Source organism: Gymnoscopelus braueri, assembly GCF_963280865.1.
Source record: "Gymnoscopelus braueri genome assembly, chromosome: 18".
In the NCBI taxonomy this organism is placed as follows: Eukaryota; Metazoa; Chordata; class Actinopteri; order Myctophiformes; family Myctophidae; genus Gymnoscopelus; species Gymnoscopelus braueri.
In genome coordinates, this window is record NC_137618.1 from 2,103,702 (window position 1) to 2,117,443 (window position 13,742).

At 40.6% G+C, this 13,742-nt stretch overlaps 1 protein-coding gene across 1 annotated transcript in view; it reads right to left on the reverse strand.

Moving 5' to 3' along the window:
• Positions 1-23: 23 nt before the first annotated feature.
• LOC308105815 (CD209 antigen-like protein A) overlaps positions 24-13,742 on the reverse strand; it is a gene marked incomplete at both ends in the record, with an annotated part of 44,266 nt that continues 30,547 nt past the window's right edge. Inside the window, 3 exons of the mRNA XM_080456740.1 lie at positions 24-141; positions 899-1,002; positions 1,695-1,837. Of these exons, the coding sequence (XP_080312866.1) occupies positions 24-141; positions 899-1,002; positions 1,695-1,837 (365 nt within the window). The remainder of the gene's footprint in view (positions 142-898; positions 1,003-1,694; positions 1,838-13,742) is intronic.

Here is a 13,742-nt window from a genome sequence, read left to right on the forward strand (position 1 = left end):
GAAGTGCTCCTTTAAGAGAAACATCACTTCTCACAGATCCACTTGAGTGTGGCTGTACAGGACGTATCATAACATCCTCCATAGTAGTGAGAGTATCTTCCACAGTTGCCAATGTTACCAGGCGCTCCACTGGCCCAGTACCTGCAGAATAAACACCATGATGTATGAATCACATTCACTCAGTCAGTCACTCACCAGTGGTGGAAAAAGTACTCACTTTTCTTACTTAAGTAAAAGTATCAATACTTCATTGTAGAAATACTCAGTTAGGGCGCGCTCCCACCGCACTTTTCTTTTACCTCTGGGGCGGAATCTGCCAAGATGCAAATGCGTGGATTCTTGGGAAGACCATGAATCCACGCATTTGCATTGACAAAGCATTGGCAGATTCCGCCCCAGAGGTAAAAGAAAAGTGTGGTGGGAGCGCGCCCTTAAAGGTAAAAGTCTAGAATAAACAATTTACTTGAGTAAAAGTACAAAAGTATTGGTATCAAAATGTACTTAAAGTACCAAAAGTAAAAGTACTAAAAAAGTTTGAAAATAGCAGATCTACAAGCTCACTGAGAGCTTGTAGATCTGCTATTTTCAAATAGCAGATATAGAATAGGGCCAACGTGGTTAATGTATGTTTTATAATGTAATGATTTATATCTGCAAAGTAACTAAAGTTTTCAAATAATTGTAGTGGAGTAAAAGTACAATATTTTCCTCTGAGATGTAGTAGAAGTAAAAGTACTGAAAATTGGAAATATTCCAGTAAAGTAAAAATACCCCAAAATTGTATACAGTACTTGAGTAAATGTACTTAGTTACTTTACACCACTGTCACTCACACACACACAGTTGATAAACAACATGTATTGAATTTTACAATAATGAAACATGTAAAATGTCTCACTGTGCTGTCGCTGGTATTCCATTCACCCAGATCCAGTTGTCTCCCGTCTTCTTCAGACCAACCCATGATCCACCACCATACTGGTCCAATCCTCTGATGAATTCCTGAAGATTTTTGTACATGATTGAATCATCATTAATTTATTCATAGCTTTAGTGTTTCATGGAATCATGTGTGTTTATGTGGATGATTGACACATTTCCTTCACTTTAGCCCTCTATAAATGACCTAATCTTACAACTAATGAACAGAGCTGATCACAATGACATGTTATGAGCTTAGCTATTCTTCCTTTTTTAATTAAAACAAACAAACGTTTTGTAATGAATTTTGAAACGCGGTAATATGGTAGCATATATGTGTTAATGTGGTACAGTAGCATATATTAGTAATTAAAGTGTTAATTGTGATATAGATCAAACATACATTTTAATAATATCAGACAGTCTATAATTCACTAAAGTAAATGCATGTATTTAATTCAGTCTGACCAGAAGCAGGAATAAAACATTATGGACTACCGGACATAAACATTAAAGACCAGAGGGGATATCTAAAGCAGAGGTATGGATGCCCCTCCCCCACCCCCCCCCCTCTCTCTCTCTCGCTCTCGCTCTCGCTCGCTCTCTCTCTCTCTCTCTCTCTCTCTCTCTCTCTCTCTCTCTCTCTCTCTCTCTCTCTCTCTCACACACACGTACACACACACACACACACACACACACACACACACACACACACACACACACACACACACACACACACACACACACACACACACACACACACACACACACACCTGTTCTTCTGTACTGTTAATGACGACCAGATCAGCTCCCATCTTCAGACAGTCTTGTCTGCTGTCCTCCCAGCTTTTCCATTCAGTAGACATGTGATAACAGCTGCATCCAAACTGCTTCCATCCACTGGGACACGACATGACTAAACATCAAATATGGGTTTTATTCATGGATTTCCAATGCACAACAGAGAAGTTGAAATAATAGCAGTCGGTAATATAGTGGAAGGTAAACATATGTATTTATTATATAAATATAGTTTCTTCATGTGGTCTGCACTGTATGTTTAACTAGTATTTAATGAACTATAAATGCCACTGGCAATCCTCTTTTTTCACCAGAACTCTGCTGCTTATACAGCTAAACACTGCCCCCTTGTGTCTCAACTTGACAGAACAGGAGTAAGAAACACACACGCACGCGCACACACACACACACACACACACACACACACACACACACACACACACACACACACACACACACACACACACACACACACACACACACACACACACACACACACACACACACACACATACTCACACACTCTATGGACATTAAAGACATACACATTGGGCCTCATGCAGCAACCGTTCTTAAGAGGAAAATTCTTCTTAAACCCACTTAAGAAGTTTTTAAGAAGATTTTGGTATACTCCAATGTTTTCTTAGCTGTGATCTGTTCTCAGGTAAGAACAGAATCTACACACTCTGAAGAGCACTCTTAGGGTGGCCTTTGAGTTCTTAAGTGTTTGTGCAAAAATAATCAATTCTCGAAGTTTCTTCAATTCTACAGTATTAATTGAACCCTGAAGTGTTCAATTAAATACTTTATTAGTCAGAAATGTTAAACAGCCTGTGGTACAGTAAGACATTAATCGCCCTATTCTCCAGAACTTTTCCCCCCTCTAAACCACGTTAAATCCGGATAATGGAGCTGCGCCGCCCCAATAGGTTATTCTAGCACCTGCTCTACCCGTCACCATTATGCCGACGCCGTTATTTGCGCGTGGAGGTGTGCCCGTGGGCGTGTTGTTGCTATATCCCCCACATTGCAATTCTGCAGACACACATGGGTACGGCTTGGGGAGGGGGGATAGTGGAATTTAATACCACCCGCTGGTTTCTAAAAGCACCCGCCAAGTGCACACAGACACTACAATGGCTTTGTGCGTTGGACCATGAGCCGTGTTGCCAGCCTTGGCGAGAAATAAGCAACCGCAGGTCTATGAAAACAAAAAGAAGCAACTATAAGGCCACATGAGCACTTCAAACTACTAACTAGAGCTTTCATATCCCCTAAATATTTCAGCCCGGCTCGACTAATAATTGACAAATTAGGCCCAGCCCAGCCCGTCAGTAATTTTTCTAAAGAAGCCTTATTTCTCATTAAATCTTGGTAATTCGTTAATTCTTCCAACAGTCTATATTTTATTTAAAAAACAGCTTGGAGCAAATAGGGCTATATAAATATATACACTGCCCCATAACCATTTTAAAAATGATTATGGTTATTCTATGAAATATATGTTTCATAGAATAACCGTAATCATTTTTTGCGATGGAGAAATCACATCCGATGTTACCTTCTAGGCTACTGCCCGCTGCCTGTGCTCTCATTTGAAGAAATAATCCAACATTTACTTTGAGGTGAAAAAGACATGAAGAAAGCTCAATAGTCTGAAGATGTCATGTTATGGTTTAAACTTTAAAGGGGGCTCGATCTGCTGCTGCATCATGACAAGACAGTTGATTGATTTGACCTACTTTTGCGTTGCGCTGCCCTGTTGATTAATTATTTGGCATCAGCTGTGTAAGAATATATAACTATTTTAAATGGATTTCATATACTCTTGGGGATCTGACTAATATGACAAGTTGCTTATTGTGAACACAATAGCCTACGCTACAAATTAATTAATATGTGAATTTATTTGGATGTAAAAAAAACGTAGACCCGGCTCAGCCGGTGCCGACGGGCCGGGTCGGGTCCCGTTGGGTTTGGGCTAAAATCTTAAGCACTTACATTTTTTATAAGATGATAGGATCATCTAGTGTGATTTTCATTTTGGCTGCTGTCTCGTTAAACCCATGCTGCGGGTGAATATTATATTATAGCCTATATTATATATATTAGCCTATATTATTATTATATTCCCCGTGTAAACGCTACGTTCATGACCCCCCCAAAATAACCATATTTGAACTGGGGACCCCCCCATTTTGTTTGACTCTGAAAATAGCAGATCTACAAGCTCGCCAGGCGTTGGGTGCTCCATTGTGGTCTCGACCCACAGGTTGAGAACCACTGCATTACAAGCTCCAAGCAAGTTACATGTCTAGTATGTTGTTGACCACGTAGGCCTAATGTAATGTTTTTGGTTTAGTGTTAGGCTTCTCCGTGGCGCGCGCGCCTCATTGCATGCTGTCCAAAATAACAGATCTGTAAGCTGTCTGTTATTTTGGGTAGGTAGGCGACGCACATACGCATCGCAGCAATGTGTCTGGGTTTGAGAGGGTTTGATTGATGTAAACTTAAAGTTTAGCTCTGTTCGGGATTACTGAACAAAGGTGGATGATGAAAGATAACGGGGACAATATGGATGTAAGTTAACTTTAACTGCGTCACTTCAGAGGAAACTATGGAGCAACTTCAGAGATGTTTACACACCCCTGGAATCCATTAGAATGGTGGAAATAGAACAAAACAGCCAACGTGAGTACATAGGCTATAGACCTTTCCTAAAACTGTCCAATTTATTATACCCATGTGCTACTGTTTGTCTGTGTACCACGTAGGAGCGTTGTTGCAACATGATGTAATTAATTATTTGGGAGCAGCCGGTGTGTACCAATAGTATAAATATTTTAAATGGTTTTCATATACTATTCCGGATCTGACTAATATGACAAGCTTATTGTGAACACAATAGGCTACAAATTAATATAAAAATGTATTTGGATAAAAAAAATTAAAAAAGGAAAACAAGCCCAATGTGGCTTATAATAATCAGACCAGGCAACAGTGCAGACAGGTAGATAGGCTAGAGCATATATTGGATCGGGGATGACGGCTAGCGCAGTCTTAATAAAGGCAATGGCTTCTGGCACGGTGATTGGTTTTATCATTGTAACGCCCAAACCACACCTATGCATAATGTAACGGGTAGCTCAGGTGTTTGGCGGGTGAGAGGGGTTCCACAGAATACCGAATTTTGCGGGGAAACGCCTCTTGCCTAGTCCGAAATCCGTAATTAGTGGTTTGTTCAAATCTCACACAGAATAGAGCCCTAAGGGCCCTATGTTGTGCCCAAGTCGCACTACCCACTATTTGGGGATTTAGCATGGCCGTGGCCAAGTTGCTATCTTCCAACACCAGCCTTATCCCTAAAACACCTGTGCTACCCGTTACATTATGCATAGATGTGGTTTGGGGGTAAAACCAATCAGCGTGCCAGGTGCCATTGCCTTTAAGAGGAGCATAAGCCATTATAATGAGAGTTTTCTCCTGTTTGAACTAAATATGGGTGGTACCGAATACATTTCACTCACTAGTGGCTGTCGGTGTCATTCACTTGTATTGTATTTTTTTTGTTGTTGCTCAGATTAATGATAAATGATGAAGAAGATGAAAGAACAATGAATAAAAACAGTAATGTCTCACTGACCACAGAGTCTCCTCTTCAGCTCTTCTGGGCTTTCAGTTGGTTTGGTTTCAGTTGGTTTGGTTTCAGTTGGTTTGGTTTCAGTTGGTTTGGTTTCAGTTGGTGTGGTTTCAGTTGGTGTGGTTTCAGTTGGTTTGGTTTCAGTTGGTGTGGTTTCAGTTGGTGTGGTTTCAGTTGGTGTGGTTTCAGTTGGTTTGGTTTCAGTTGGTTTGGTTTCAGTTGGTGTGGTTTCAGTTGGTGTGGTTTCAGTTGGTTTGGTTTCAGTTGGTTTGGTTTCCGTTGGTGTGGTTTCAGTTGGTTTGGTACATCTGGACTCTAAGTCGTCACAATGTCCAGTCAGGTTGTTGTATCTGGACTGTAGCTGGTCCAGGTCTTTGACCAGCTTGTCTTTCTCTTTCATCCATTCTGTAAGAAGGACAATCAACAAACTGAAGACTTTTACATTACTCAATACAACATTTGTTGACTCAAATACCAATTGGTAATTTACCATGTTAATTTAACTATGTAAATGGTTCCGGGTCCATTTGGTTCCATTATGTGTAGGTTACCCTCTCTGGGTTACAATTACAAAAACACCCGAAACGAAAGAAACGTTCTATTTCATGACTAAAAGTAGCTTATTGTTATTCATCCATCTCATCATCATTTCCCCCAAGACCTAAAAAAGGCCAAAATACTCCCCCTGTATAAAAAAGGAGAAAAGAATTACCCTGGTAATTATCGACCGATGTCAATTTTGGGTTCTGTGTCAAAAATCTTTGAGAAGGTAATTAAAGAGCAACTAAACGAGTACTTAAATAGAAACAATCTAATGTATAAACTTCAATCAGGTTTTAGAAAGTCGTACTCAACCGACATATTATTATGATTTTAACAGAACAAATTAGGAAAGAGGTAGACAGTGGGAAGCTCTGTGGAATGGTGCTGCTCGATCTACGGCGAGCGTTCGACACAGTGAACCACAATAGGTTACTGAGCAAGCTGGAGGCCCTGGGGGCAGACAGGGCAGCATGCAGGTGGTTTCAATCCTAACTAACGGGCCGCGAACCGAGGGTAGAGGTAAATGGAGTTTTGTCTGACCCTAACATCATGGAATGTGGAGTTCCTCAAATAAAGCATTCTAGGCCCAGCCCTGTTTTTAGTGTACGTGAATGATATGACAGACGCCTGTAAGTGTGATTTATTCTTGTACGCTGATGATTCTGCTCTGCTCATGTCCCATAAGGAGCAAGCCACACTGGAGAGTTCCCTGAGTGAGGAATTGGCAAATGTTAATTCTTGGTTTATTGATAACAAGTTATCTTTACACTCTGGGAAGACAGAATCAATTCAGTTTGGCTCCAAAATCTAATTAGGAAAGAGCCCTGAATTCAAGTTTAAATTAAATTCGGACTTCATAGCAGCAAAAGCATCGGTGAAATACCTGGGTATCTTGGAGGTCCCCATATTTTTAAAGACATGTTTTACTCAGAGAAACGAAGTACACCATTTTTTTTACTAGAGCCAGTGTTGCAGATGTGAGCCATCTCATCTTTAAAGGTGAATTTACTTACACAGGAGCCACACAGTGGAACGATCTCGAAACCAGTGTCAAACTGACAACCAATCTGAGGTCTTTTAAGCAGCACACAAAAGCATTCCTGATAGAAAAGGTTCCCCTTTAGAGGGTCATTAGTTTAGGGAAAGATAAGGGAGCACTTGTTTGCTTTGTGCTTTGTATTGTATGTATTTTTAAATTATTTAATTATTTTATAGGTGTGACAGAGAAACGAGGGTTGGTTATCGATGTTAACATATCACCGTGTATTTTAACTTATTGACTTAAATGTGAGAGGACCTCAATGGAAATAAGTCTCAAGACTTTCTTGTGTAATCCTCGAACTGCTGTAACCATGTGGTTTTGCTTTTCAAAATAAATCAAATGAAATGAAATCAAATTAATAATCAAGCTGTCAAAAACACAGACTGAGTCGGGGGGGGGGGGGGGGGGGTGTTTTACCTCATTCCCAGCCGGCAGCTGTAGCCTACTGCCCGGGGAGATTGAGCAGGACCACCCGCTCGGTGAGGTGTCACCTTCGGCTCGGGACAAGGGAGTGAATAGAACGCAGTGTGTTGACAGGGACTAGTTTTGTTTCCAAACACATAGGCTACAACAAGATAAAATGTACACAGGGACCCCTCCAGTGTTAATTTACAGTGTTAATTTAACTTTGGGAGTGTAACCAAATGGACCCGATCGTTCCAATTTGTACCTCAGGGTTACGAAAACACCCAAGACGGCTCGGTTGTAGCTTATATTGTCTTTCCCCCTTTGCTGGTTCTTGGTCAGTTGGAGCTGGAAGAATGAAACCAAATATCCAACAGAACAATATCAACGCTCATTGGCTGTCAGGACGCAATGGGTGAAGTGGGGGGGGGAAGCGATCGTCGCTTCAGTTGGATTGTTCCATCCAAAGCTAAGATACCGAGGCGAGTGGTCGCTCCGTTCACGTCGCCCCGTTCGCGTCGCTCGATGTAACATTGTGCCCGGTCGTACCACGTCGCGTCTTTGCATTGACTTTGTATGTAATCGTGCCGCTCTAACAAAATATTGAGGTCTGAACGCACCTCTAAGGTTGTAGTAGCTGCTCTTTCTGTTCATTCAGGTTATTATATTTGCTCTGTAACTTCATTCAAGTTATTGTTTCTGGCCTGTAACTGGTTGTAACTGGTTGTTACTAGCCTGTAACTGGTTGTAACTGTTTGTGACTTCTTGGAAATGCTAGTAACTGCTTGTAACTGCTTGTAACTGCTTGTAACTGCTTGTAAGTAGTTGTAACTGCTTGTAAGTAGTCGTAACTGCTTGTATCTAGTTGTAACAGCTTGTATCTAGTTGTAACTGCTTGTAAGTAGTTGACACAACTGTTGACACTGCTCCTGGACACCCTTGCTGACCTTGGCATAAAAATAAAGTGGTTCTCCTCCTACCTGACTGGCCGTACCTACCAGGTTGCTTGGAAAAGGTTTGCCCTCCTGACAACAAGAGCTTCCTACAGCATGAACACTCAGGTACGCTCGGGTCCTGGGTACATGACGTATGTCATGTCTGAGCTCAACCATAGTAATTATAAGTAACTAGATTTTCACACTGCTTTAATGCTGATGTAGTGGCCCATATGTGTGAAATTTAGTTTTTTGTTTGTTGTGTAACATTTGTGGCGTCCATCGTCGGTTGACCGTCTAAGCAATCTTAATATCGGCTGTAAGACATTAAACACTGTCATCTCTTACATGCATTGACTGAACACCATTCTGGTCTACTTACCTTTCATTTCTTTCCTCGAGTTCTCCACCTGGTCTTCAGTGGTACTGAGTCTGGTCTGGAGGCTCTGGATCAGTGTATGGTTGCAGCAGCTAAACGTAAATTCATTCCTTAGTTATGGCTTAAAGGAATAGTTCACCCAAGAAATTACTTTATTTCTTTCGTTTACATACCCGATGTTGTCTCTGACTCGCACAAGAGTCAAAAGACAATTTGTAAAACATTCCCTAACGGTGAATCCAGAATCCAATTAGCATTATCTCTGGGGTGATGTGATCAAGATGTATGAGTCTATTTTTTCTGATCCTACTCCAAGTGGCTATGACTGCATTCCAAAGTGTGTGGGCCCTGGGTAGGCAACCCGGCCTGGCGGAGACCCGTGCTGAGAGGAGAATTTTTTTCTAGTTGGAATTTTTGGTTTGCTTTATAAGTTCTTTGCATCATGTTGAATCACATCGCATCGAATCGAGTCGCATCGCATTGTGTAGAATAAAATCGTCACCAAATCGAATTGCGTTTTGGCGGCCGGGGGTCCACGGGGGTCACCGGGGGGCCAAAAGCCAATGTTCTTTTTCGGGATGGTAGATCTTGGATTTTCGCATAAGAATTGAATAAGTCTGGAAAAACTCATTGGTTTGTGATCAGATTGACTGTTTAATGAACAGTAAAGGCAATAGGATTAGTTAAACCTGGCAGTTAGCCTGGTCTGGACCAGGACCTGGTCTGACTCTGGACCAGGCTAACTTCACCGCTAAATTACCATGGTAACTAATGTGGCATTGCTTTCATGAAACCCAGTCATGGATAAACATATCCAGGTTTACTGGCTAAATTAATCTGCCGAGATAACTCAGCTTTCATGAAACCGATACATGGCTGATCCTGGATAAATTAATCCTGGATAGCTGATAAATCCCGGCTTAATCCCCAATCTAGGTTTGGTGAAACAGGCCCAGCTCTAAGGCATTAACACAACAATGTGAAACAGGCCCAGCTCTAAGACATTAACACAACAATGTGAAACAAGCCCCAGCTCTAAGGCATTAGCACAACAATGTGAAACAGGCCCAGCTCTAAGGCATTAACACAACAATGTGAAACAGGCCCAGCTCCATGCATTAGCACAACAATGGCTGCGGGTACATGGACCATCATGTATTCATTCAGAATGAATTCATTCCGAATGAACTCATTCCGAATAGAGGAATCTGATCCACTCACCTGTTTACATGGGACCTGAATAAAAGTATTCCTCGTTTACATGACCAAAGCATTCATTCGGAATATAACTTTTGACATGCGCAAAGTGGTTCCCGCCTACGCCCGGGCATGGACCAGGGGCCACTACCCGGAGCAGAGCTTCCCCTGGTGGGCATGGGAGGAGGCAATAGCCCCCTTGTGCCTCCGCGGCGGAGGTCTGTCGGTCGTAGACAGGCCGGTAAGCAACGCACCGACTCCTGGCCAGGCAGCGTTGTATGCGGTGCAAGCCTGTGTTCCTTTGTTATCGCCGTTTTAATGCAAAAGTAGCAGATCTACAAGTTCAGCCCAGTTTATTTTTTTGTATTGGTACCAGACACGGTAAAACGTAGGCTAGCCTATACTATTTGTCACATTTCTCATGTAGGTACAATGACGTCATCGCGCATTCGCACATGGTCATTATAATAATAAATAATAATACATAAACACCAGACCGCTCATGGTCATTATAATAATAAATGGAGAGAGAGAGAGAGCAACACTACAGTCTATGAAACAAGGCATGCTCATTTATGGCAAAAGTACAAAAGTATTGGCATCAAAATATACTTAAGTAGAAAGTATAAGCTACTCATTATGCCGAGTGTCACGTTTTTCTTGTATTATTATGAAAAAGCTTTGAAACATGCTGTAACTCATTCACTGTGACGAAAACCCTCTTTCTGCACCGAGTAGCGCGCGGTGCGCACACGGAGAATGCGGAGTCTGTCGCCCTAAAACACAATCGCCCCGGGTCAAAATCCAGCGACCATGGAGCGGCCGTGGATGGCCCGCTCAAAAGGTGCGTGGGGCGTAGTGTTTTGGGACGACCGTTCCGGCTGACCATGTAATGAATTGATTAAGTAAAACTCATCTGTTTTCGCTGCAGCTGCGCCCTAATAATGTAGTTTTCATTTATTTTTGTTCACGTATGCTATTAAAACAATGCAGCTATTGCAGTATTGGGCCTTAACATGTGATTAAAAATGTATACGTATTTGGCCCCTCATATATAAAATAAATGTAAAATCTGAATTAAAATTGAAACTTGCAGCTGATCAATGCGTTTCTGCGTTTATGTGTGGACAGGGATTTAAAAAAAAAATCTTTGTCATGTGGCCAGGGATTCTTTTTAAAAACTGAGGACTAAAATACCCGTTTAGAAAAAGATCCATATAAGTGTAGCCTAGGCCGGCAATCCTTGGAGCCTCCTGGACAAGTCTGGGCTTAACCATGGCTTATTAAATGACGCTATAGAATAGAATCCCGCAGGAGCGACCGTGGCCGAATTAGAGATTTGATAGGTCATTTTTGGACAATTCTGACAGCACTATAAGCACGGACATGCGCAAAGGAATGCATGTATTCCAAACAGAGAGGAGCGTTTGGAATAAAGTGTTTACATGGTCAATTCCAATTGGTATATACCGATTCAAACGGTCTATACCACCCCTCCTAACCCGAATGAAAATTCATTCGGGTCAGACTGGAATGGAATATTCTATTCCAATTGAGGTGTTTACATGAGCATTTCTATTCTGAATGAATTCATCCATTCATTCATTCCGAATAGAAGTGTATTCATTCCGAATGAAACTGTCCATGTACCCGCAGCCAATGTGAAACAGGCCCAGCTCTAAGGCATTAACACAACAATGTGAAACAGGCCCCAGCTCTAAGGCATTAACACAACAATGTGAAACAGGCCCCAGCTCTAAGGCATTAACACAACAATGTGAAACAGGCCCCAGCTCTAAGGAATTAACATAACAATGTGAAACAGGCCCCAGCTCTAAAGCATTAGCACAACAATGTGAAACAGGCCCCAGCTCTAAGACATTAACACAACAATGTGAAACAGGCCCCAGCTCTAAGGCATTAACACAACAATGTGAAACAGGCCCCGGCTTTAAGGTATTAACACAACAATGTAACAGGTCCCAGCTCTAAGTCATTAACACAATAATGTGCGCATCGGCCGAATGCTTTGCTGAACTAAATGCCAACTTTTGCCAACAGACTACCAATCTGTTGTAGTCTGAAGTAGTCTGTTTGGTGGAGAGTCACCTTGAGATAAGTTTGATGGTAAGAAACAAGCAGGTGTGCTTCCTCTGGATGCCGTTTTTGTTTAGGCGCTCATCTACGAATATAACTAGGTTCAAATACAAGTGGAGAAAGCGGCACTCCAAAATAAAGGATGCAAGACGGGCTCAGATGCACATTCTTCTATTTGTTGCAGACGGTAATAATATCAATTTTAACTTAGTGTGAGTCTAAGTAAGATAAGTTTGAACTTAGTGTGAGTCTAACTAAGATAAGTTTGAATTCAGTGTGAGTTTAACAAAGATAAGTTTGAATTTAGTGTGAGTCTAACTAAGATAAGTTTGAACTTAGTGTGAGTCTAACTAAGATAAGTTTGAACTCAGTGTGAGTCTAAGATAAGTTTGAACTTAGTGTGAGTCTAACTAAGATACGTTTGAACTTAGTGTGAGTCTAACTAAGATAAGTTTGAACTTAGTGTGAGTCTAACTAAGATACGTTTGAACTTAGTGTGAGTCTAACTAAGATAAGTTTGATCTTAGTGTGAGTCTAACTAAGATAAGTTTGAACTTAGTGTGAGTCTAACTAAGATACGTTTGAACTTAGTGTGAGTCTAACTAAGATACGTTTGAACTTAGTGTGAGTCTAACTAAGATAAGTTTGAACTCAGTGTGAGTCTAACTAAGATAAGTTTGAACTTAGTGTGAGTCTAACTAAGATAAGTTTGAACTTAGTGTGAGTCTAACTAAGATAAGTTTGAACTTAGTGTGAGTCTAACTAAGATACGTTACTCAGTGTGAGTCTAACTAAGATAAGTTTGATCTTAGTGTGAGTCTAACTAAGATAAGTTTGAACTTAGTGTGAGTCTAACTAAGATACGTTTGAACTTAGTGTGAGTCTAACTAAGATAAGTTTGAACTCAGTGTGAGTCTAACTAAGATAAGTTTGAACTTAGTGTGAGTCTAACTAAGATAAGTTTGAACTTAGTGTGAGTCTAACTAAGATAAGTTTGAACTTAGTGTGAGTCTAACTAAGATACGTTACTCAGTGTGAGTCTAACTAAGATAAGTTTGATCTTAGTGTGAGTCTAACTAAGATACGTTTGAACTTAGTGTGAGTCTAACTAAGATACGTTTGAACTTAGTGTGAGTCTAACTAAGATAAGTTTGAACTCAGTGTGAGTCTAACTAAGATAAGTTTGAACTTAGTGTGAGTCTAACTAAGATAAGTTTGAACTTAGTGTGAGTCTAACTAAGATAAGTTTGATCTTAGTGTGAGTCTAACTAAGATAAGTTTGATCTTAGTGTGAGTCTAACTAAGATAAGTTTGATCTTAGTGTGAGTCTAACTAAGATAAGTTTGAACTCAGTGTGAGTCTAACTAAGATAAGTTTGAACTTAGTGTGAGTCTAACTAAGATAAGTTTGAACTTAGTGTGAGTCTAACTAAGATAAGTTTGAACTTAGTGTGAGTCTAACTAAGATAAGTTTGAACTTAGTGTGAGTCTAACTAAGATACGTTACTCAGTGTGAGTCTAACTAAGATAAGTTTGATCTTAGTGTGAGTCTAACTAAGATAAGTTACTCAGTGTGAGTCTAACTAAGATAAGTTTGAACTTAGTGTGAGTCTAACTAAGATAAGTTTGATCTTAGTGTGAGTTAAACTAAGATAAGTTTGAACTTAGTGTTAGTCTAACTAAGATAAGTTTGAACTTAGTGTGAGTCTAACTAAGATAAGTTTGATCTTAGTGTGAGTCTAACTAAGATAAGTTTGAGTGAGTGAGTCTAACTAAGATAAAT